This window comes from Nyctereutes procyonoides, unplaced genomic scaffold (genome assembly GCF_905146905.1).
Source record: "Nyctereutes procyonoides isolate TBG_1078 unplaced genomic scaffold, NYPRO_anot_genome, whole genome shotgun sequence".
Classification (NCBI taxonomy): domain Eukaryota; kingdom Metazoa; phylum Chordata; class Mammalia; order Carnivora; family Canidae; genus Nyctereutes; species Nyctereutes procyonoides.
In genome coordinates, this window is record NW_026575135.1 from 1,668,682 (window position 1) to 1,690,243 (window position 21,562).

A 21,562-nucleotide genomic window follows, 5' to 3' on the forward strand; every position below is an offset into this window, starting at 1 on the left:
GGTTCCCCTTCCCTGAGCTGCTGGGGAGCAGCAGGCCGCGAGGGCCGCAAAGGCCGCTCGCCCTCCCCACCCTGTCCCGGGTCAGTGCCTCTACTCCTCCTCCTCCTCCTCCTCCTCCTCCCCCTCCGCGGTCTGCTCTGCTCGCTGCTCCCTGAGGACAACCTGCTGCTAACAGCCACCCCCGTCCCTCCAGCCCCACCACCCAGACACCCGGGGGCTTGTTTGCAATCCACTTCCCAAACATTAATTAATACAACCAATGGGATTAGGCCCCCAGGAGTGAACAGCGTAACCAGTCATCCCACCCACAAACATTTTCGGGGGCACGGTGTCTAGACACTGGCCGGGACCCCAGGACGGAGCCAGAACCCCAGACAGCCCCGCGTATAGACTGTAGCGGGCTTGGGCCACGCGGACTTGCTCCCGCGCTCCGCGGCCCACATGCACTGCCCCCCGTCTCCTTAGCAGCCACCGTGGCAGGTGCTTGGGTCTCCCGTAGCCTCTGGAGATCGTGTTTCTTCCACAGCTTTGGACAACTGCCCTATTATCTCGTCGGCACGATGGCCCTTGGCTGAGGTTCCTTCCTGCCTTCGACTGCAGGGAAGCTCGGAGACCTGTGCAGCCCGGCTCCACCAGGTCATGAGGGCATTACGGAGTTAAGCTCCCGAGCAAATTTAAGCCGGACTTCAAAATAATATATTTTTTCCCCTTAGTTTTCCCTTTTTTCTGTATTTCTAAGTGTATACGGTATGTGTGTTCGAAAACCACCTCCAAGTCTTTCTGCTACATCAGATTCGGGTAAACAAGCAAGCAACAAAGGGCGCCCGGGTGCCTCCTCAGTCAGGCACCCCACACTTCTGGTCTCGGCTCAGATCTCGATCCCGGGGTCCGGAGTCCCAGCTGGTCAGGGAACCGACTTCAAAAGCAAACCACAAGCTGCAAGACACACCTTCTAAAGAGTAAAGCGACCCTCGGCTTCTGCAGAGGGCAGGGGGGCCCCCATCACCTCGCAGACGCTGGAGGAGACGCCTACGCGGCCAGCACCTCCCGGGCCCGGCACCTCCATGGTGCCCCCTCGCAACCCGGGGACTGGAAACTGTGAGCTTCCATCTCATAGGGGAGGAAACAAAAAGGAAGCACTTTATGCAGTTGAAACCTCACCGGGAGTGGCGCCCGCAGGTAATAACGAGAGCAGAACGCCAAGGGCAGCCTGCAGCTGCCACAGCCACCCTGTTGCGGTTGACGAAGAGCTTCCTGGGCACCTTCTGCCCTCTGCGCCCGGTGCGGGGCATGGCCCGGTCCCTCTCCTCGGGGACGTCAGGAGGGTCCGGGCTGCCCATCGCTGGGTCCTCCCTGCGACCCCAGAGCCAGAGCACTTCCTAGGGCTCGAGCACGAGGATGATGGCAGGGCCCTGAACCCCCCCCCCCAACGCTTCCCCGGGCGCCCTGGGAGCAAACCCCTTCGCGAAGGCGCAGCTCAGCCGGGGCAAGGTGGGGGCTGATTCAGGGTTTCCTGGGCCCCGGCGAGCCGGGCTGGGGAGCACCAGATGCCATCAGCTTCCTTCCCGGGGCCCAGCACTTGCCACAGGCCCTTGTCCTCCGTGTGTGCGTGCGCACGTGTGCGCGAGTGTGTGCATGGGTGTGCGCGAGTGCAGGGGAGCAGAGGGCTGCTGAGGAGGACAGCACCGGGAGGAGTCCTGCAGCCTTGGCCTGAGGATTTTCTCACCAGCCTCATCCTCAGTGTGCGCCCCTGGCCCTTACCCCCCACGGGCCCCCACCCCCTGCCCTCCTGAGCCCCCCCACCCCTCACCCCTCTGCCCTCCTTCACCCCCCGCCCCCACCCCCTGCCCTCCTGCACCCCCCACCCCCCAGCACTGCTGCTCACTAAGCTGTGTGACCTCCGACACGTTACCTAACGTCCGTGTGTGTAACCGCGTCTTAGTGTGAGGCCCATAGTCACAGGCACATGAAGAAACGATGAGTCACCCGAGGTCCTAAGTCCTAGATCCGAGTGGTCACACATCTGTCTGTTATCCTGACGTCTGCGTGTTTTCCGTGCACACATGTAATCCCGTGATTGTGTATGTGGTCCTGTAAGCGGCGGTGAGCGGAGGAGGCCGGACTCCTGCTCCGAGGCGTCTGGCGCCCCCCTGGCCTCCTGCGGGTCATCTCGGGCCCAGGAGCCCGTTGCCCCCGTCGCCGAGCGGCTCCGAGCAGCACGACTAACTGAGGCGGTTCCTGCGGACGGGGCGCCTCGGGCCGGCGGTGCCCTCCCCTTGCAGGCGGTGGCTCGTGGGCCCCAGGCCCCCCAGGAGGGCCGCCCTCCCCGCTCCCCCTGCGTGGCCAGGGCTCGGGTCCTCTGAGGTCCCTCCTCCTCCGAGGCTGCCGGCCGAGGCCTCCCCGGGCTCCTGGCCACGTGGTCCTTCTGCAGGGCATCTCCCACCCCGGCAGAGAGACACAGAGACACAGAGACACAAAGCACAAGTCACAGGGTGCCGCAACCCACCCCGGAGGGAGCACAATCCCACCACGTCCCACCCGCTGGGTGCAAGCCGCTGGGTCCCGGGCTGCCCACGCTCAAGCAGCGGCCTTGGTGGCCCAGGGTGGGGCAGGCCAGGGTGTGGGTCCCGCAGGCACCGCTCACGTGTCCTCCACTGGCTGGCACGTCCCTCCCTGCCCCTCTCGCTCCATCTGGTCGACCCAGGAGACCTTCCTCAAGCCCCCCGTCCTGCTCGGCGCCTCCCAGACCTCACCCCCCCCCCCCAGTTTCTGCCCATGGCCTGCAGCCGCACGACACGCGGGGCCCGGCTTGTCATGCCCGCCACCCCGAGCGTCCCCGGCAGCATCCTCAGCAGCGTCGCCCCCCACCTGTGGCCTGGTGAGTGCAGCGCTGACCTGAGTGCAGCGCTGACGGCCTGGCCTCGCCAGCGGCAGGACTGATGGGCAGAGGCTCCCCACGCGGCCACGGACCCCGACCCTATTCCAGCTCCGAGGCGTTTTCTTCAGAAGCTCCGTCCCAGGTGTCGTAGTGAGACTCCCCAGCGGGACCTTGGGGCCCATCTGGGGCCACCTGCCATCATGCCCCTGCCTCCCGCGGCCTAGCGCGGCCCATCCGCCCAGCGTCCCCGCGGCTAGCCCGGGGGCCTTGGCACCCAGGCCGGCGGGGGGCCGGTCGCTCCAGGAGGAGCTTCATCCCTGGGGGGACAGATGGCAGCTAAGCGACAGCGGCCTGTCAGGGCCCACGGGGTTCTCCTTGCGTCTGAGCATGCTCCTGCTGCGTGGCCTGCGAGCCTGTAAGGGTCTCCACGTCTGGGGATTCGGGAGGCCCGGAGCCCACCACTCGGTCACAGCCATGGGGACCCTGCAGCTTGCAAGGTGTTGTCACCATTCTGTGACCTGTGCACCGAGGAGGAGGAGGAGGAGGAGGAGGAGGAGGAGGGGCTGGCAGGATTTCCTCGATCAGGAGATGCCAGGCCTGCCCAGGACGGTGTCACATGGCCTGCAGGATGCACAGAGGCCCGAGCTGGGCTCCCAGCCCACGGTCTTTGCCCCGAGTGGAGGGGGAAGGGAAATTCTCCCACAGAGTCTTCGCCTCGTAGCTTGATTTCTTCCGACGGTAAATGCTCACCGGGTGCCTCTTAGAGTCTGTGCAGCACTCAGCTCTGGGCTAATTAGCTGGTTTCCGGGTTGTCTGAGGGCTGTAAGCCCAGGACTCCCCATGAACAGCCTTCTTCTGCTCCTTCTTCCTCCCTCCTTCCTTCCTTCCATCCTCCTTCTCTTCCTTCCTTCCTTCCTTCCTTCCTTCCTTCCTTCCTTCCTTCCATTCTCCCATCCATCCTTCCATTCATCCTTCCTTCCATCCTTCCTTCCTCCCTTCCATCCTCAAATCCGTCCTTCCATCCTTCCTCCCTCCCTTCCTTCCATCTTCCCTTCCTCCCTTCCTTCCTTCCTTCCTTCCTTCCTTCCTTCCTTCCTTCCTTCCTTCCTCCCTCCCTCCCTCCCTCCCTTTCTTCCATCTTCCCTTCCATCCTCCAATCCTTCCTTCCTTCCTTCCTTCCTTCCTTCCTTCCTTCCTTCCTTCCTTCTTCCATCCTCCCACCCTTCCACCCTTCCATGCACTCATGTGCTTATTCATCCAGCTGGCATCCGTAAGAGTCCTACCAGGTAACAGGCACCGTGTACCTGGGAAGATTCCATCTCTGGTATCATTCACCGTCTAGTGAGAGAGGTGCACAAGCAGCTGGGCAGCAATGACTTTTAAGCTCTGTGAGCAACATGAGAGTGTGAGTGTGTCTGCCTGGCTCACTACCATGTCCCGGTAGTGAGAACAGTGCTCGGTATATATTTGTTGGCTGAAGAGAATAGAGGGCTTCCGATCTAAGTAGCACTTGACACATATTAAAAACAATTGTTGTCACCCTCTTACCTTGTGGAAAGATGCCCAGGTGGGATGGTTGGGTGAACTTTGCCTTGGGCTTAGAAGTGGTAAGTTAAGGCATTTTTCTCATCTTTCTTACCCAGGGAGTTTGCCCGTTGGAAGGTGAGGAACACAGCCATCGAGAGGAGAGACCTGGTCCGTCACCCAGTGCCCCTCATGCCAGAGTTTCAAAGGAGCATCCGCCTGCTTGGCAGGAGACCCACCACTCAGCAGTTCATTGATACCATCATCAAAAAGTACGGCACCCACCTCCTCATCTCTGCCACCTTGGGAGGTAGGTTGGCAGCCGCTGGGCCAGAGCCTTATCATGCCTTTGGGCCTGGGTTGGAGGGGAGGGTGGGGTGTCCGAGGATCAAAGCCACACCAGCATCTCCTCCTTTGAATGTCACTCCAAAGCCAAGGTATTGCCAGGTAAGCCAAGTTGTCTTGGTTGTTGTGGTCACGTCCGAGCACTTGATTCCAGTCTCTGGGACTCAGTCTAACCTGAGTTTACTAACTTTTGTGGAAGTGCTAACTTTTGTGGCTTCACCTTGGAATTAGCTCAATTCGTCAGGGATGCTTAATCTGATTATTGTATTAGTTCCCTTGGAACGTGGTCTAATCTGGGGAAATAATTAAGCTTCAGATGCTGTTTAGAGGATTGCCTTTGTTTACTTAAGTCTGCTTGAGGGACTGATAACTTGAGGTCATCATTTTACAAGTAAGGGTATTGTTTGTATCTTATGTGGGTTCGGAGTAGGTTAATAGGAAAGCTGACTAATTGCTCCATCCTGCTTGGCCTTACGCATCCCTGCCCAGCAAGTCCCTCCAATCTTTAGGGGAGTAAGGAGAGACCGAGAGAAGAAAACAAGGAAATACGTTTTTGTAAGGGGGGATTTGGTAGAAACGAGTGTATTTTGATGCTTATGGTGCTTGCCTCCGTGCTTCACTTTACATTGTGAGCTTCAACACTTGGGACATTGGTTTGCTGCCCCAGTGACCAGGTCCACTAAATGTGGAGACAGGCTCTTCGGTGGTGGGGCACCGCACCCCCTCCCACTCAGAGCTGCTAGGTTGTATTGAGATTGGGCCCTAGCCTGCTAAACCAGGCTGGAGTATGGACGGAGGCAGGGGAGTGGACTGAGGTTGGATCGTAACATCCCATCTCGTCCTTCAGAGGAGGGGTGAGCCCCACGAGCCGAGATGCCAGAGGACACAGCCCTCCTGAGCTGGGCAGGAGGCCCCAGGAAGGTGGCAGTGCTTTCCAGGCTGAGCACGCAGTGTACATTAGAGGAAGCCCAGGTTTAGGAATCTGACAATGTGGGCAATGTTGGAGGAGAAATCGGTTGGGCACACTCATGTGTCCTCACAATAAGAAAAGCCGGCATTTATTGTTTGCCCGTAGTCCTTAAAATCTGCAAGTGGAGTCAAATGATCTCCCTTGTCCAGCTGAGGGAAAGCCAGAAGTCAGAAGACGTGTGATTAGCAAGCCACAGAGCCAAGGTTTCTTTTGGTTTGGGTTTTGTTCTGTTTATTTAAACTAAAAACACAACACAACACAACACAGTTTACTCCAAGTCTTTAACTTCGTTTTTTTTTCTTTTTTTTTTTTTTGTCCACAAAGCCTGCATTTTGTTTTGTTTTGTTTTGTTTTGTTTCGACTCAACATCAGTCTCCCTTTAACCAACTCATTCACTGCCCCGCCCCCCGACCCACCCACTCCCAAATCAACCAAACAGTGTGTATTTGTCTCCTGTTGCTAATCAAACATAAAGTTAAGCAGGACTTTGAATGTTAAATCATGTAGTATAAATTATATTCTATTGTAAAGTGAAAACTAAATCACTTCTGGACTGAGCATTTCATTAACCTATACCCCTTCTCTTTGGACTTCTCCACCTTCCATTTCATTTCAATAAATAAATAAATAATAAATAATAAATAAATAAATAAATAAATATTCCATTCTTCAATTAGAAGCTGCATTCTGTCCGAGTCCCTGGAAATACCAAATAGCAAAGACCTTTCTTTGGCTGTGAAATATATTTTTAATTTCTCCAAGGCAGAGTGGTGAATTATTCACAGAGCCTTGTTCCTCTTCTGTTTTTACAGCACAACATTTTAAAATATGCAAAGCCTTGGATTGAGTTCCAGTGTTGGACAGCAAGCCCTAAATGTTCCCCCAATCCTCAACGTTGGGGAGTGGGGAGCAGGAAGGGGAAAAGATTTACTGTCGACTGAGCACAGGGTGCCAGACACTGCATGAGGTCCTTCCTGCGTCATGTTTTCACTTGCTCAATCATGGAAAAATGTTCCTTAGGAGCCTCCTCATGCAAGGGGAGGGTAGGGAAGGGGTAAATTATAGTGAATGGAAGGGCGGGCTCTGGAGTTGGTTCTAGTCCTGTCTCCAGTGTTGTGCCACCTACTCCAGGTCTTGGTTTCCTTTTTTATAAATAGACATACACGTCATGACAATTAAATAAAATGGGGCATTAAAGGTGCTGAGCCCAGTGTTTGGCACCAAACAGATTGTTGTTACCATTGGAGGTGTTTTATTATTCGTACGATAATTATTATAATTTCATGGGGCTAAGGAGCTTGGGGGTTTGGGATTCGGGCCGGTTGCTACCACTCACTAGGTGAATAGGGGACATTGAGCAATTCAGTTTCCTATCTGGGTGTCCGTGGTCCTGCCTAAATGCAAGAAGGTGCAGAAAATGCTATTCAATGTAATTTTTCCTAAGAACAGCATGTTCATTTAGAAGAAACGCTCTGATGAGCTGTTCGAGGTGTCAGGTGCGTTCCTGAGGGCGTGCTCCGACAACAGAAGATGATCCTAAACTGTCACATGGAGAACAAGTAAATGCATTTATTTGGCTCCTGAGGGAGAGGGAAGAGGAAGGAAGGGCAGCGAGAAAGAGGAAATGCAGCTGGTGGGAGGGCCGACACCTGCCATTTCCGGGGGCTCCTCGAGTGTTTTTGTGAAATTGCTTAGACCCCATATGTACTGGATGCAAATGATTCTTCTCACAGGAGGTGGTAAGGGGAGAAATTATGGGTTTGGAATGACACGCAGGGATAGAGGGACGGCCATTTCCCCCTGTCCCTCTGAGGGAAAGAGCTCGGAGCCCGGCCATTCTGTGTGATGCGTATGATGAGGTCGGCCTGCCTGGGAGTACATGCCTCCCTGCACAGACAGATGTGCGACGCCCGCCTAGACCGGACGTCAGTTCATCCGTTCGCAGAGTGTGTACATGCATATGCAGTGCACACGTGCACACCCACTGGACTCATGCATATAGATGTGATGTACGATTGTGTGTGTGTGTGTCAGGCTGCACATGTTGTGAATATGTGGAAATTACATGAATGTCTTTTTATGCACGAGGGCTGGTGTGTTTGTACTTGTGTACATTTGTGCATATATTCATTATTCCCTCACCCTGTGTTTTGGGAAAGCTTCCCCCGGGCTGAGAGAAAGGCTGAGAATAAAGTCAAACAAACACCGAAGGAAGGGATGGGGGATGCCCCAGAGGCCCCAAATCCGGCACCCCTCCCCCTATCCTGGAGCAGTATCCCTTCTACACTCACAAGGTAAAAGGATCGGCTCCCACCTCATCCCCATCCCCTGCGTGTCTGAGTCCCACTCTGTTCACCTCTGAAAGAAGTGGTGCAGACAGTGAGGCAAATACCCTGGAGGACAGAGATGGAGGAAAGGCCTATGTGGGGTGAAGAGGCAATTTGCAGGAATGCCCAAATGGGAAAGCAACACTAAACAGAACATTCTCTTAATAAACAAGAAATTAAGTCTTAATAATGCAGCAAGAAGCCCATTAACCCCTCTTGATCTAAGGCTTGCTTCTGCCAGTTTTCAGTCCGAAGGGACCTGTGCTTGTTCCACCTTCTCTTTTTGTGAGCCCCATGGAGAGCCTGCACTGACACTTGGAATATTTATTTCCTCTGCTTTGTAGCTTTAACATCTAGTAGATTCACATATTGAATAATTTACCACTTGGCCCATCTATCTATTCATCTATCCATCCAATCATCTATCCATCTAGCCATCCATTCATCCATCGGTTCACCCATCGGTTCACCCATCGGCTCACCCATTGGTTCACCCATCCATTCAACCATCCATTCACCCATTCCTTCGCCCCTCCATTCACCCATCCCTTTGCCGGTCCCTTTGCCCATCCGTTCGCCCATCTGTTCACCCATTCGTCTGCCCATCCGTTCACCCATACATCCACCCATCCCTTCGCCCCTCCATTAATTCATCCATTCACCCATCTGTTCACCCCTCCATTCATCCATCTGTTCACCCATCCATTCACCCATCTGTTTGCCCATCCGTTCACCCATCCATTCATCCATCTGTTCACCCATCCATTCATCCATCCATTCAGCCATCCCTTTGCCCATCCATTCACCTATCCATTCACCCATCCCTTCATCCCTCCATTCATCCATCTATTCATTCATCCATTTGCCCATCCATTCATTCATCCATTCACTCATCCATTTGCTCCTCCGATCACCCATCCGTTCGTCCATCCATTCACCCATCTGTTCACCCATCCGTTCACCCATCCGTTCATCCATCTGTTCACCCATCCATTCACCATCCGTTCATCCATCTGTTCACCCATCTGTTCACTCATCTGTTCACTTGTCTGTTTGCCCATCCGTTCACCAATCTGTTCATCCATTCGCCCATCTGTTCACCCATCCTTTCACCCATCCATTCACCCATCCGTTTATCCATCTGTTCACCCATCCATTCACCCATCTATTCACCTGCCTGTTTGCCCATCCATCCACCCATCTGTTCATCCATCCACTTGCTCATCTGTTCGCCCATCCGTTCACCCATCTGTTTGTCCATCCATTCACCCATCCCTTTGCCCCTCCATTCATCCATCTATTCACTCATCCATTTGCCCATCCATTCATTCATCCATTCGCTCATCCCTTTGCTCATCCGATCACCCATCCATTTGTCCATCCATTCACCCATCCATTTATCCATCTGTTCACCCATCCATTCACCCATCTGTTCACCTGTCTGTTCACCCATCCGTTCACCTATCCATTCACCCATCCCTTCGCCCATCCATTCATCCATCCCACGATAACTGAACATCTCTTCTTCTGACCTTGGTGAAGCATTGGGAACATTACAAATGAATCCGTAGAGTCCTTGCTCCACCAGGCCATCATGCACCCTCCTGGAATTCATTGTCTTAATTGTATCTAAAGTCATTTTTAAGCCAACTCTATTTAGGTCATTGTGGATCCTGAAGGATGGAAGATCATGTCCTCCTGCATTACCAGTGAGACTTCATGGGAAAGTGCAAACATGAGTGTCTTCCTCTTGATTCACGTCTAGGTGTGTGGCACCCAAAGGTTAATTTTGATGAAGATAAATCTTCTCATCGGGAGATTTTAGTCTAGTACTTGAAGCAGGTGTGTCACTCAATGAACATAGTCGAGTTGGATCACTTCCTATACTATGTATCCATTCATCCACAAATATTCCAATCATCTGCTAAGGCACGTGATACTAGTCCCTGTCTTGCGAGGCAATGACAATGAAATGAGGAAAGCCTTTTACACCCTCCCTGACCTCATAGCGATTCTCCTCTAGAGGGAGACGGGCTATTAAGCAAGCAAGTGCCAGGAAATGTGGGACATGATCCTTTGGAGAAATAAAGGAGACAGGGAACACCTGGTTAGATAGAGTTTTTAATCTAGTTTAAGTAAAGAGTGGGGGATTCCAGGAAGGCTTCCTAGAGGGGGTGTTGTCTTAGGTGATGTCTGAGGGAAGAGTAGACATTAGCCAGGAGGAAAAAAAAAGAAAGAAGAGTCACCACAATGAGAAAACAGGGTGCATTTGTGCAGGATCGAGCATACCTAGAGAGAGAGTGGCAGGGATGCGGCTGGGGAGACCAGAGCATCAGTGCCTTGTATTCCCGACAGGGATGCAGGCCCCCTTTCCTCTGGGCAACATCCTCTCTCCGTGTCATTCTACCTTTGCTATCCATTCCCTCTCGTCTCTGTGTCCTTGCACCAGCATTGCCCAATAGAAATAGGATTGTGCGCCACATACGCCATCTTAGACGTTCTCACAACCACATCTCTGAAAGTAAAAAGAAAAAAAGGGAGAATCAGTGTTAACAATGTATTTTATTTAACACAATCTATCCAAAATGCTATCACGTCCTTGCGTAATCAATAGGACAAGCTACCAATGAAGTATTTTATATCATGTTTTACATTTTCGGATATTGGCAATCTACCGTGTGGTTCACACCCGCAGCGCGTCTCAGTTTGGACTCCACTCATTTCAAGTGCCCGATAGACACACTTGGCCGGTAGCCCTCCCACTGGGTAGCATACTTGTCGTCACTCAGTGACTCTGAAACAGGGACAATATGTTGTCATTCATTTGTCACCGCGGTGCCTGCCAGGCTCCTCAATGCAGGTGTGCTGAGCTCAGTTGAGTGGATGAGGTAGAGAGTCACAGAGGAAAGGCGATTCCTTGGGGTGAGGGCATGGCAGGGGAAGCTCTCCAGATAGATGATGGGGACTGGGCTGTGAGGAGTGCATAGGAGTATGGCAGGTCCAGGACCGAGGAGGAAGGGCCAGAGAAAGTGACAAACGCTGGATAGGATTTCAGTGGTCGGATGGGAGAGGGACACAATTGCAGTCTCAGCGGAGAGAAGCGTTTGAGGAGATCCCAGGGGAGGAAAATCAGCAAGAATCCATCCCGGAGACAGCAGAGATGGCTCGGCTGGAGCTCATGGAGGGAGATGGCAGTGAACGGGTGGACGGGAGACTGCACGTGCGAAACTGAACGGCAGTGGAGCTGTGCTCTAGAAGCAGCCACGGACGCGCCCGAGGCACAGGGATGAGCCTGTGGTCGGGGCTGTGCACTCTGCCTAGGGCAATCACTCTCCTCCCAGAAGCAAAAAAATAGATGTATTTTTCTCTCCAACTCAAAACATAATCAGCATTCGGAAGAAATCTCGGTGATCTTAGGTATCAGGCTCTTGCCCTCAGACAGTATTGACAGTGCTGTTCTCTGACTCTCCTATTTTCTTGGCTTGAGTGGACAGAAGGATGCATCTCAAACATTCGGTATTTACAGTAATCAAGTTGTGGGCAGTGAACTGCCCTGTGTGTGCCAGGCAGGCTTCAGGTCCTTCAGGTCCAGGTGAATTTAACCCCGGGACAACCTTGGCCTCAGCTTTGCACGTGGAGAAACTGAAGCATGGGGAGGGTGAGTGAGGGTAAGTGTTCACACAGCTAGTGTAGACTGGGCACACTTGCTCCAGACGTGGCTTTTTGCCACGACTCGAATGGCTTTGACTGCGGCAATGAACCAGGCCCCGCTATAAGGACTGGACAAGTATTAATGAATTGAATCCCTCGGAATCGCTCCATGGAGTAGGTGTCATCCCACCCACCCCCACTTTTGTTAGTGAATAAACTGAGGAACACAGAGGTCAAGAAACATCCCCAAGGTCACAGTTGCGAGGAGGGAACCCAGATGTACGCAGGTCATAACTGTTTAGCAGGCCTTTCTGGACCCTCCTTTCCTTCCAGAATGATGCCACACCTGGTTACCCGAGTGAAAGGGCCTGAAGTTAGTGCTGTTAGTAACCTATGCACGTGTCACGAAGGAAAACTTAATGGAATGAAATACGTGGATCTGTGCATTCATCGCTTGCTCCATTTCCCCACCCCACACTCTCCTTCTTCCTCTCCGACCTCCTCCCTACACCTGACTTTCCCGCCACCCTCCCTCCCTCCCCAGCAGATGCTGCTTCCTGTCTGTGCCTCGTACTCACAGACCCACAGTGCTTGGCTCGTGTAGGTAATGAGTATATTGATGGAGGGAACTGGAAAACACGATGGATTAACTATGTACTATCTGTTGTGTGCCAGGCACTGGGCTTTGTACAGGGGAGGTCACTGGCTGACGTCGGTGGTGTCTGGCTTCAATGATCGGACAGTTGAGTTTTTTCCCTCTTTTAGGCATGTGGTTTTTGCTCTCTATCAGTATTTGTCTTTAAAGAATGTCTCCTCTCTCATCTGTCTACCTGCTTAGCCATCCATCCGTTGATCTGTGCATCCATCTGTCTGTCTAGGAAGGGGCAGCAGCAGGAGAAGGAGAGAAATGAGGGAATGGGAGTGGGGGGTGAGGGGAGAGGAGGTATCTAGGGCAAATGCATCATTTTACAGAGGGAGAGAGGGAGCCTCAAAGAGAGGAGGTGGGTCGTGTTGGAGATGCTGCAGGTGAGGTCTGCGTGGCGGGTTGGGAGAGGTCGGACTTGACCCCGAACAGTCTTTCTGTGATCCTTGTCCTCCTAGAGCTTGGTGCTCACAGCCACCTCTGGACTGTTTCTCTTTCCCCGTGCTCTTGATTTTCAGAGGCAGAAGGGAATTTAGGCAAAATCGGTGGGAAGTTCCAGGCTATTGTCAGCATCCAGGCCCTGGAGCCTTTCCTCCCACTCCAAAGCTCGACAGGCTTCCTGAACTTCTTTACTTTTCCATGCAGGGGAGGAGGCCTTGACCATGTACATGGACAAAAGTCGCCTCGACAGGAAGTCAGGGAATGCCACCCAAAGTGTTGAAGCTCTGCACCAGCTTGCATCATCCTACTTTGTCGACCGTGATGGCACCATGAGGAGGCTCCATGAGATCCAGATATCAACTGGAGCAATCAAGGTAGGCTTGCGGGTGGATGGGGTGGACAGTTCTTCAGACAACACTGCAGGGGTCCGGTATTCTGAGAGCCGACAGGCAGATACAGTCCCTGGCTTCATACCCACGGAGCTAACACCACAGTGTCCCCTGCCAACCGCGCTGACTCGTGCCGTCAAAGGCCCTGTAAGATCCTGAGCCCTGTTGTAGGGCGACCACATGTACCGATTTGCTGGGGCAGCCCCGGCTGTGGTCGTGGCATAATTATCAACAGTCCTCTCATTTCACGCTTAAGGTTCTCCTGCGTGCATGATATTTTAGGGTCCCTTTCCAGGTAAAACAAAGACAAAACTGAGGCAACAGTGGGTAAGTGATTTTTGCAAGGACATAGAGCTAGCAAGAGGCGGATTACTGATGCCTAGATGAGCAATTTTTAAACTCTTGTGTTCTGCATCGCATTACTCACTGCCTCCCATTTTACAGGTAGGGAAACTGAGGTCCAAGAGCTAACGACTTTTTTGTTCAGGGTTCTACAGCCAGCATGCCGTAACAGAGACTAGAATTCTACTTGCTGACCTAGGGGTCTGCTATTTCTGTAAAGGCCAGATAATAAGAATTTTAGGCTTTGTAGGTCGTGCGGTCAAGGTCGCCCCAACTCAACTCTGCAGCCGTAACACAGAAATCAGCCGCGGACGGTGTGCAGATAAGTGCGCTCGGCTACGCGCCAATCGAAGTCTTATGTACAAAAAAGGGGCCGCCTGCCACGTGCGGGCCCATGCTCCCTGCAACGACCTCATCCAGTAGAGGCCTCAAGATGGTGGCCGCGCCCTACATCCGTGGTGAGACAGCTGACCTTGGTCACATGGGGTCGTGGAGCCCCAGAACTGTGGCTACCGAGGAGCGAAGTTGGCAAGCTTCTTTCATCTTAATTAATTTTCACTTAAATAGCCACACTGAGGAGAGCAGCTCTAGACTTTCAATTCAGTGCCTTGGAGCACAGACACTTAAAAAAAAAAAAAAAAAGAGGTTCTATTTTAAATGCAATAAATTCAGGGATTACCTCTCTAAAGAGGACGAGGGAGGAATTTTTGATACAAAGGATTAGTTTTTCTCACGGTCTCAGTGCGGAGTTTTTGCATCTCACATTTTCTGAAACCCGATTATACCTGCCTGCTACTCCTCAATCTTCGATCTAATTTCTTCTGAATTAAGTACAGACCTACCCTTCTGTTAAGACTTGCAAAAAAATATCTCTAGGGGAGACGTCCGTGTGTGGCTGGGACCGGGGGTGGGTGGGGGGTGAGGCCGACTCCACCAGGTGAGCTAGAGATTGACCAAGGGAGGAGGACAGATGTGGGAGGGAGGAAGGAGAGCAATAAATCAGATGGACAAACAAAGAGCCAGCTTATCCAAGAAGCATCGCCTCTATTGGGGGGATTATGTTGTTAGGGAACTCTGCGCAGGGAGACAGACCTTTATGAAGCCATCAGAGTCCGGGTGAAGCAAAGGCCTGGTTTTCATTATCACCCAAATGGTTCTCTCCCCCTCGGATGGGATGTGGAATTGAGATATCGAAGCTCTGTCAGAAGATAATCTTCTTTTGTGCCTCCTGGAAGTGCAGCCTGCCTCCTTGCAAGGAATGGCCCAGAGAAATTGCACAGAGGCCACTCGAGGAGCCACTCTTCCCCTACCAGTGTCTTCCGCACTCGGTGTGGGACGTGGATTTTTCTTGCCAGTTCTTGCCACCACCCCCAGACCCCGCTGGCTAGAACTGTCTCGCTGCCAGCTTTGTTTAAGACTAGCCGCTGGCCCCGGTGAGGAACGTCTGCCCGTCCGTAGCTTCCTTTCCCAGGATATCCTTAGCAAAACGAAAGGGTAGTTTTGAGCCTCGTTCAGTAACAATTATGGCATTACTTTGTCCAAAAAAAGAAAAAAAAAAGAATAAATTGTTCAAAAAACAAAACCTCCTAATCCTCCATCTATATACTGGTTCCGACGTGCTAACCGCTCCAGAACTGTGATCTCTTTACCCGTTGAGGTGGGTAGGAGGGCTCTGTAGATGGGACGTTGAGGCCGAGAAAGGAAAAGTTACGGATGCAAAAGGGTTCACAGGGGGAGGAAGGCTCAGCTGGCATGGAGAGTCTCATGGCCATCGTGCGGGTCATGCGACAACTGGTGCTGTGTCGTTATAGTTGGATGCAAACCTCGAAACTGCCCAATATTTGATTGTATTAAGTGGTGGGGAAGTAAAGGTGAGAGGGATGAGAGACCTCTTTTCACCCTAAACCAAGCTTACTTTATGGTTATAAAATGGCTTTCAGAAAATGGGCCTAATTTTACTGTTCTTGCCAAATAATGCATATGTACTAGTGACAGATTATATAGAGATTCGGGGAACACGACGCCCGTGTTGGAACATATGTCAGGCACCTCCACCCATCATGTCTCACCGCTCAGCTTTCCTGGGCAGGATTTATGAAGCTTCAGGTCACACAGAAGCTCAGGGAAGTTGGGGGACTTCCTTAGGTCACACAGCAAAGTCATGGCCCCGTTAGGCTTGAATGTGGATCCTCCGCTTCAGCTCGTTAATTCATATGCTACTTAGAGTGACCTTGCGGGGTGAGAGCCAGGGAGCGGCTCCAGTCTGTGGACTTGACTGCCCCGCCCTCCCGGCGTCTGTTTGGAGGTGGCCCACGTGTGGCCTCGGCACAGGCCAGGTGCCCGGGAAGTGGCCATGGGCTCGGGCCAGGAGACCTTCTCTGCTGGCTCTGCTCTGCTGAGGGCTGACTCCGCGGGGCCCCGTCTCACAAGTGTCTGACCAGGGCGTCTGTCTCACACCTGTCCCCCTGGTGTCCACTCAGGTCACAGAGACGCGCACCGGGCCTCTGGGCTGTAACAGCTACGACAATCTGGACTCTGTGAGTTCCGTCCTTCTGCAAAGCACGGAGAGCAAACTGCACCTTCAAGGTAGGATGCCCGCGGAAATGTGGGACCGGAGGGTGGGTGGGGGGAGAGGCTCGGGATATTGAGGAGGCATCATGTGGCGAGAGAACGAAGAAGAAGAAAGACAGAAAACCTGATAGAAACCAGGAATGGGGAAATTAAGACGGGGTAGGATGCCTTTTCAAAATTTTAACATATACAGGACACTGAATTCACGGTTATTAATTAGTTTTCAGATATAAAGTATGAGAATGTGAGCTTTATCCGATTATTTTGATGAAAACGTCTAAACGGTGTTATTTATAGATGCTCCAGACCTAATATATATTAAAGTTTCATATCTTACCGTCCGAATTTCCTATATTATTGTGTTTGATTTTCAACGTGTTTTGGCAGGTGTTATTTGAATTCTAAGAACTAGAGAGCATTTTACAGCATCGTTGGGTTCTGTGTAATCTCCTTTCTCCTTATTCGTTAATCATCTGTGGTCTTTAATATATTTATACCCACACATACGTGTTCGTGTCTGTGTGTGTGCTTTCAGCAGAGCGCACGAATGAGAACGCTCCGTGCTGGCTGAGACAGGTAGCCAGACGCTGCTAGCAGGGATGCAACAACTATGGGATGACTTTGTTGGTATATATACTAACACGTGTGTTGGCCTAATGTCTTTTTTATGTCAGGTCCGTGTTAGGTGCTTCCTATATACTTATGACCTTAAGGAAAACAGACTCTTCCAAATAGTAATTTTACCCTTATTAATTCATCATAAAGAAGTGAGGAGTTTATAGGAGAAAGCATTCAAGGCTTTGAGTACAGATAGTGCTGTTTTAAAAAGAATGATTTGTAATAGCCAAAAAATAAGAGTAAGGATCTTATTTTTCCACCTGAGGAGACTGTGCAAATTATGTCACATGCCTACAATATCATACGAGGCAGGTACGAAATGTTATATATAAGAATTTCCAAGAATATATGAAAACAACCTGATCTAGTGTTCATTTAAAAATGGATAGTTTCTTTATTATTATTATTATTATTTATTATACTTATATATATTATTACACTTATTATTTTATTTATTTATTCATGAGAGATACACAGAGAGAGGCAGAGACACAGGCAGAGGGAGAAGCAGGCTCCCTGCGGGGAGCCCGATGTGGGACTCGATTCTAGGACCCCGGGGTCATGCCCTAAGTCAATGGCAGACGCTCAACCCCTGAGCCACCCAGGTGCCCCCAAGATGGATAGTTTCTGACCAAATGTGTGGCATGATCTTAACAACATGAAAGGATAAGGGAAAATAATATTGCAAGGAAAGATGCCGAGATGTTAAAAGAGGTTACCTCTGGCTGGTGAGGTTGCAGATGATTTATTTTAGGCTGCCAGTTCTTTTTCTAACTTTTCTACAACGATCATGTATTAACTTTATAGTCAGAAAAAAAAATGGCACGCTTCAACTTTGAGCAGACTGAAAATGTGACCTTCTAGAAAGGTATCTGAGAAAGGTGATTCTGAATGTCAGTGGGAGGAAAGTGGAGTTGAGATTGGCAGGTGGAGCTAAGCAGAGCCTAATATGACTTTTATATCCCAGTTCCTTGGCAACCCTTTGATTCACGCTCCTGTTATAGAAGATGGTTGGAAGACGGTGCAGGGAGGGCTAGGGGATGTCACTCGGGAGCACTGAACGAAAAGCCCTCTAGGAAATTCAGACCAGGAAAGTGGTTTAGCGTTAAAAGAAAACACAACAAAACAAAACCTCAAACACAGGAAGAATAACCCTGCCCCTTTAGTGGAGAAGAGGGTGGACAGTGGGTTTGGTAATCACCTGATAAGAAAGTAGATAAGAGAGACAGATCTGCCTTGGGCGTGCCAAGATTTTCAACTTATCAGTTCCTGCGATACCTGTGGCGACCTTGTGAAGCGAGAGCGATGTTTGAGTCCGGGAAGCTTGGCTCCAGCCTACACTTGCTAACCCTGCTGTGAATGTTGGCAGTGGAGAGACCTGTGAGTTATAATTGGAGTAAATTTAGAAGGGATTAACAAGATGTTTCCAGGAAGTTATTAAGATCTTAGGGACATTTAGAGGCTGATTTACCATGAAGCTAATGAAGCTTGAGGTCCACGGCTCCCCCACCTCCTATGTCCCCAACTTTTTTCATTCTAAATATCCACTTTCACATCTTATTTTGAAATCTTTTTCTCAATAAACAATTTTGGTATAAGTCTCAGTCTCCCAAAAGCCAGGTCCACCATTGGTTATGTTACTAGAAGTATGTTATCCACCAAAAAGGAGGTGGCTCCCTTGTCCCAGTCTAGACTGGTCAGAGCACACCTGGAAACTCGGGTCCAAGTCTGGGCATCCCACTTCAAGAGGGGTGCTAGGGAATTACAGTGCATCCAAAGACGGGTGTCTTATGATGGATAGCTTAAGAGAGTTGACTTGGTACAATAGGATTTGGCTGCAGATACCCCAAAGACTGTCTTGCAGAAAAGATAGTCAAATTCATTAATGTGGATAAAATGAGCCAAAGCTGATCTGCTTGCAGGAAATGACAAGGATCCCAGCTCTTAGCTGAGATGAAATAGACCTCAGTTCAAGCTCAGTATAAACTTCCAGGGCACGTTCATGCCCAAACCTGCAGTGGCCTGCTGAGGTATGTAGTGACTCTCTGTTAGCAGAGTTAGAAGTAAATGACATCTGGTGGAAATGTTAGATTATTTAATCATCGTTCCGCTGGGCTGGGTAATTGAAGTAGGTGGTCGTTCAGTCCTTTTCATTATAAAGACAGGGAACCACCAACCCTTAATTGAGCATGACTGTGTGCCAGATCCAGTGCGAACGCCTGAGCCTATGGGCACCAATCAGTTCAACTCATTACAGCAAGTACATGTGTATATATAGACACCTACGGAGATACCGACATACCTGTATAGATAGACATATTTTGTAGGAACCCACCTTGGCATCCAACCAAGCATAAGGGTATAGTGGTGCTCTAGACAGACACAGTTTGTGTCCCTAGAAAATACACACTGTATCAGAGAAGATGGGCTTAAACAAATAATAATAGGCATAAAGAATTGTAGTGTAGAAAAATTCTGAGGGCTTCTTGGTACCAGACGGTGTTGAGACTTAACCTACTAAGGAATCAGAGAAGATGTAGAGGATGAGACCTGGAAGATGAAGAGGAGGCAGGAGCATGGATACGGAGGCAGAGAGAGTCTTTATAAAGGAGCACTTAAAAAGAAAAAAAAAAGCGTTTAAAATTTTTTTTTAAGAATTAAAAATTAAAAAAAAAAAGGAGCACTCAAGGAAATGAAAATGTGTTAAGAAGATTCAACCAGAGACACCAACGGTGGAAAAGACAAAACAATCCTCCAGATCCTGGAAGGCCTCTGCAGCACGTTAATGACTTGAACATGAATTTGAGGGTAATGGGCACCATGGAAGCGTTTTTGAAAAGGAGGTAGCATGAAGAGATTGATATTTTGGAAGATCTCTGGCTGTCTGGTGGTCAATTAATTAGACAAGGCTAGATTGGTGGTGGGTGACCAGTGACGGGCAATTGCAGCACTCAGAGGCAGCACTCACAGATTCAGGCCATAAAGGTACCAGTTGGGGTTGAGAGACAGACCAGTTTTAGGGTCACGTAGCAGGCCTCATGACCAGAGCTGAGTGAGAAGACCATGAAGAATTTAGATAATCTGTTGAATGGAGTGTAGGGACGAGATAGAGACAAAGGGCAGAGAAATACACAAGAGTCAGGGTAATATGTAATATAATAGAGATAATGAAAATAAGGCACACCATTATGGAGATTTGGGAAGGAAATAAATCACTCAGGCGGGTGAGGTAGAGGAGTCATAGAAAAAAAATATCAAAAAAAAAAGAAAAAAAAAGAAAAAATATCTGAGGAAGAATAATATTCTCTTGGTGGAAGGAAACACAAAACAAAACTTCTTAAAAATAAGACAGCAGCAGACTATCTCATGACTTTTGGGTAGGTTGGTATTTATTCAGTAGGATGCAAAAAACACGAAGTGTAAGGGAAAGGATCGCTACGTGGAACACATTAAAATTAGGAATTTCTGTTCATCAGATACTGCTATTCACAGAATGAAAATGCAATCTGCAGAGTAGGAATAAATAAATAAATAAATAAATAAATAAATAAATAAATAAATAAATAAATTTCTTCTTCAGATACATGTACCTGACCTTGTGCAAAATATGTAAGTAACTCCTACAACCAACAAGAAAAAGGCAGACAATCCAGTAAGACCAGAAAATGGGTAAAAGACATGAACAGGCACTTCACAAATAAGAATATCAAAATGGCAGGTAAACATTTGAAAGGCCGATTAGCTTTTCTGGCCCTCAGAAAATGTAAATTAACGTCCCACTTCAGGGCAGTCTGGGAGACTCAGTGGTTTAGCACCTGCCTTGGGCCCAGGGCGTGATCTTGGAGTCCCGGGATCGAGTCCCACGTCGGGCTCCCTGCACGGAGCCTGCTTCTCCCTCTGCCTGGGTCTCTGCCTCTCTCTCTCTCTCTCTGTGTCTGTCTCTCATGAATAAATAAATAAAATCTTAAAAAAATAAAAAATAAAGTCCCACTTCAGTATTCTAGAACAGCTGTCGGTCTGGTTCAAATGAGGAACCCTGACCGTATCAAGCAGTGATGGCGTGGAACCCTGGAAACTCGCACGCATTGCTTGTGGGAGAACAAATTAGTACGGCCACTTTGGAAAACTCTCTTGGCAGTATCTACTAAAAACTCAATCCGTCCTTATCCTGTGGCCCAGAAATTACAATTCTTGGGAACGTGCCCCACAGAAACGTAACCCATGTTCCCCCAAAGACGCGAATGCTTATCTTAGAGCAGCTTTATTCAAAACGGCCTCTACATGGAGGTAGCCCTACTTGCCCATGAACAAATAAACGGATGAATAAATTGTCGTGCATCCGTATGACAGGCTGCAGCTCAGGAATGGGAGAAAGTCAACTACCCTCCTGTCCACCACACGGAAGCATCTTACGAACGTAGCGTTGGGTCAAAGAAGCCGGACACAAAAGGGGATGCACGCCGTGTGATGCCGGCTCGATACAGGCCAAAACCGTAAAGACAGATGCGTTGTTCTAGAAGCTCGGAGGGCATTAACCTTTGGGGAGGAAGAGCAAGGGACTGACAGGAGACGGGAGAGATTTCTGGAGGTGTTTATAATATTCTGTTTCTTGATCCGGATGGCAGCACACGGGTGTGTTTGCTTTGTGAGCATTCATAGCGCTGTACACACATGATTTATGTGTATACATTTCCGTGTATATAATATGCGTCTATTAAAAATTTATTTAATAATGCGCTCCCTCCTGACATCCTCTGCAAAGAGAAGACGTGTGGATAAAGCAGAGACGTATAAGAGAGCAGGAAGGCCCAGCTAGAAGGCGGCTGCGCGGACGCGGGCGGAGGAGTCAGGAGGTAACAGTGG

At 50.1% G+C, this 21,562-nt stretch overlaps 1 protein-coding gene across 3 annotated transcripts in view; it reads left to right on the forward strand.

Moving 5' to 3' along the window:
- BRINP1 (BMP/retinoic acid inducible neural specific 1) overlaps positions 1-21,562 on the forward strand; it is a 171,035-nt gene that overhangs the window by 101,099 nt on the left and 48,374 nt on the right. For all 3 annotated transcript variants that reach the window (XM_055301581.1, XM_055301582.1, XM_055301583.1), the window contains exons 3-5: positions 4,522-4,712; positions 12,984-13,153; positions 15,991-16,096. In XM_055301581.1, the coding sequence (XP_055157556.1) occupies positions 4,522-4,712; positions 12,984-13,153; positions 15,991-16,096 (467 nt within the window). The remainder of the gene's footprint in view (positions 1-4,521; positions 4,713-12,983; positions 13,154-15,990; positions 16,097-21,562) is intronic.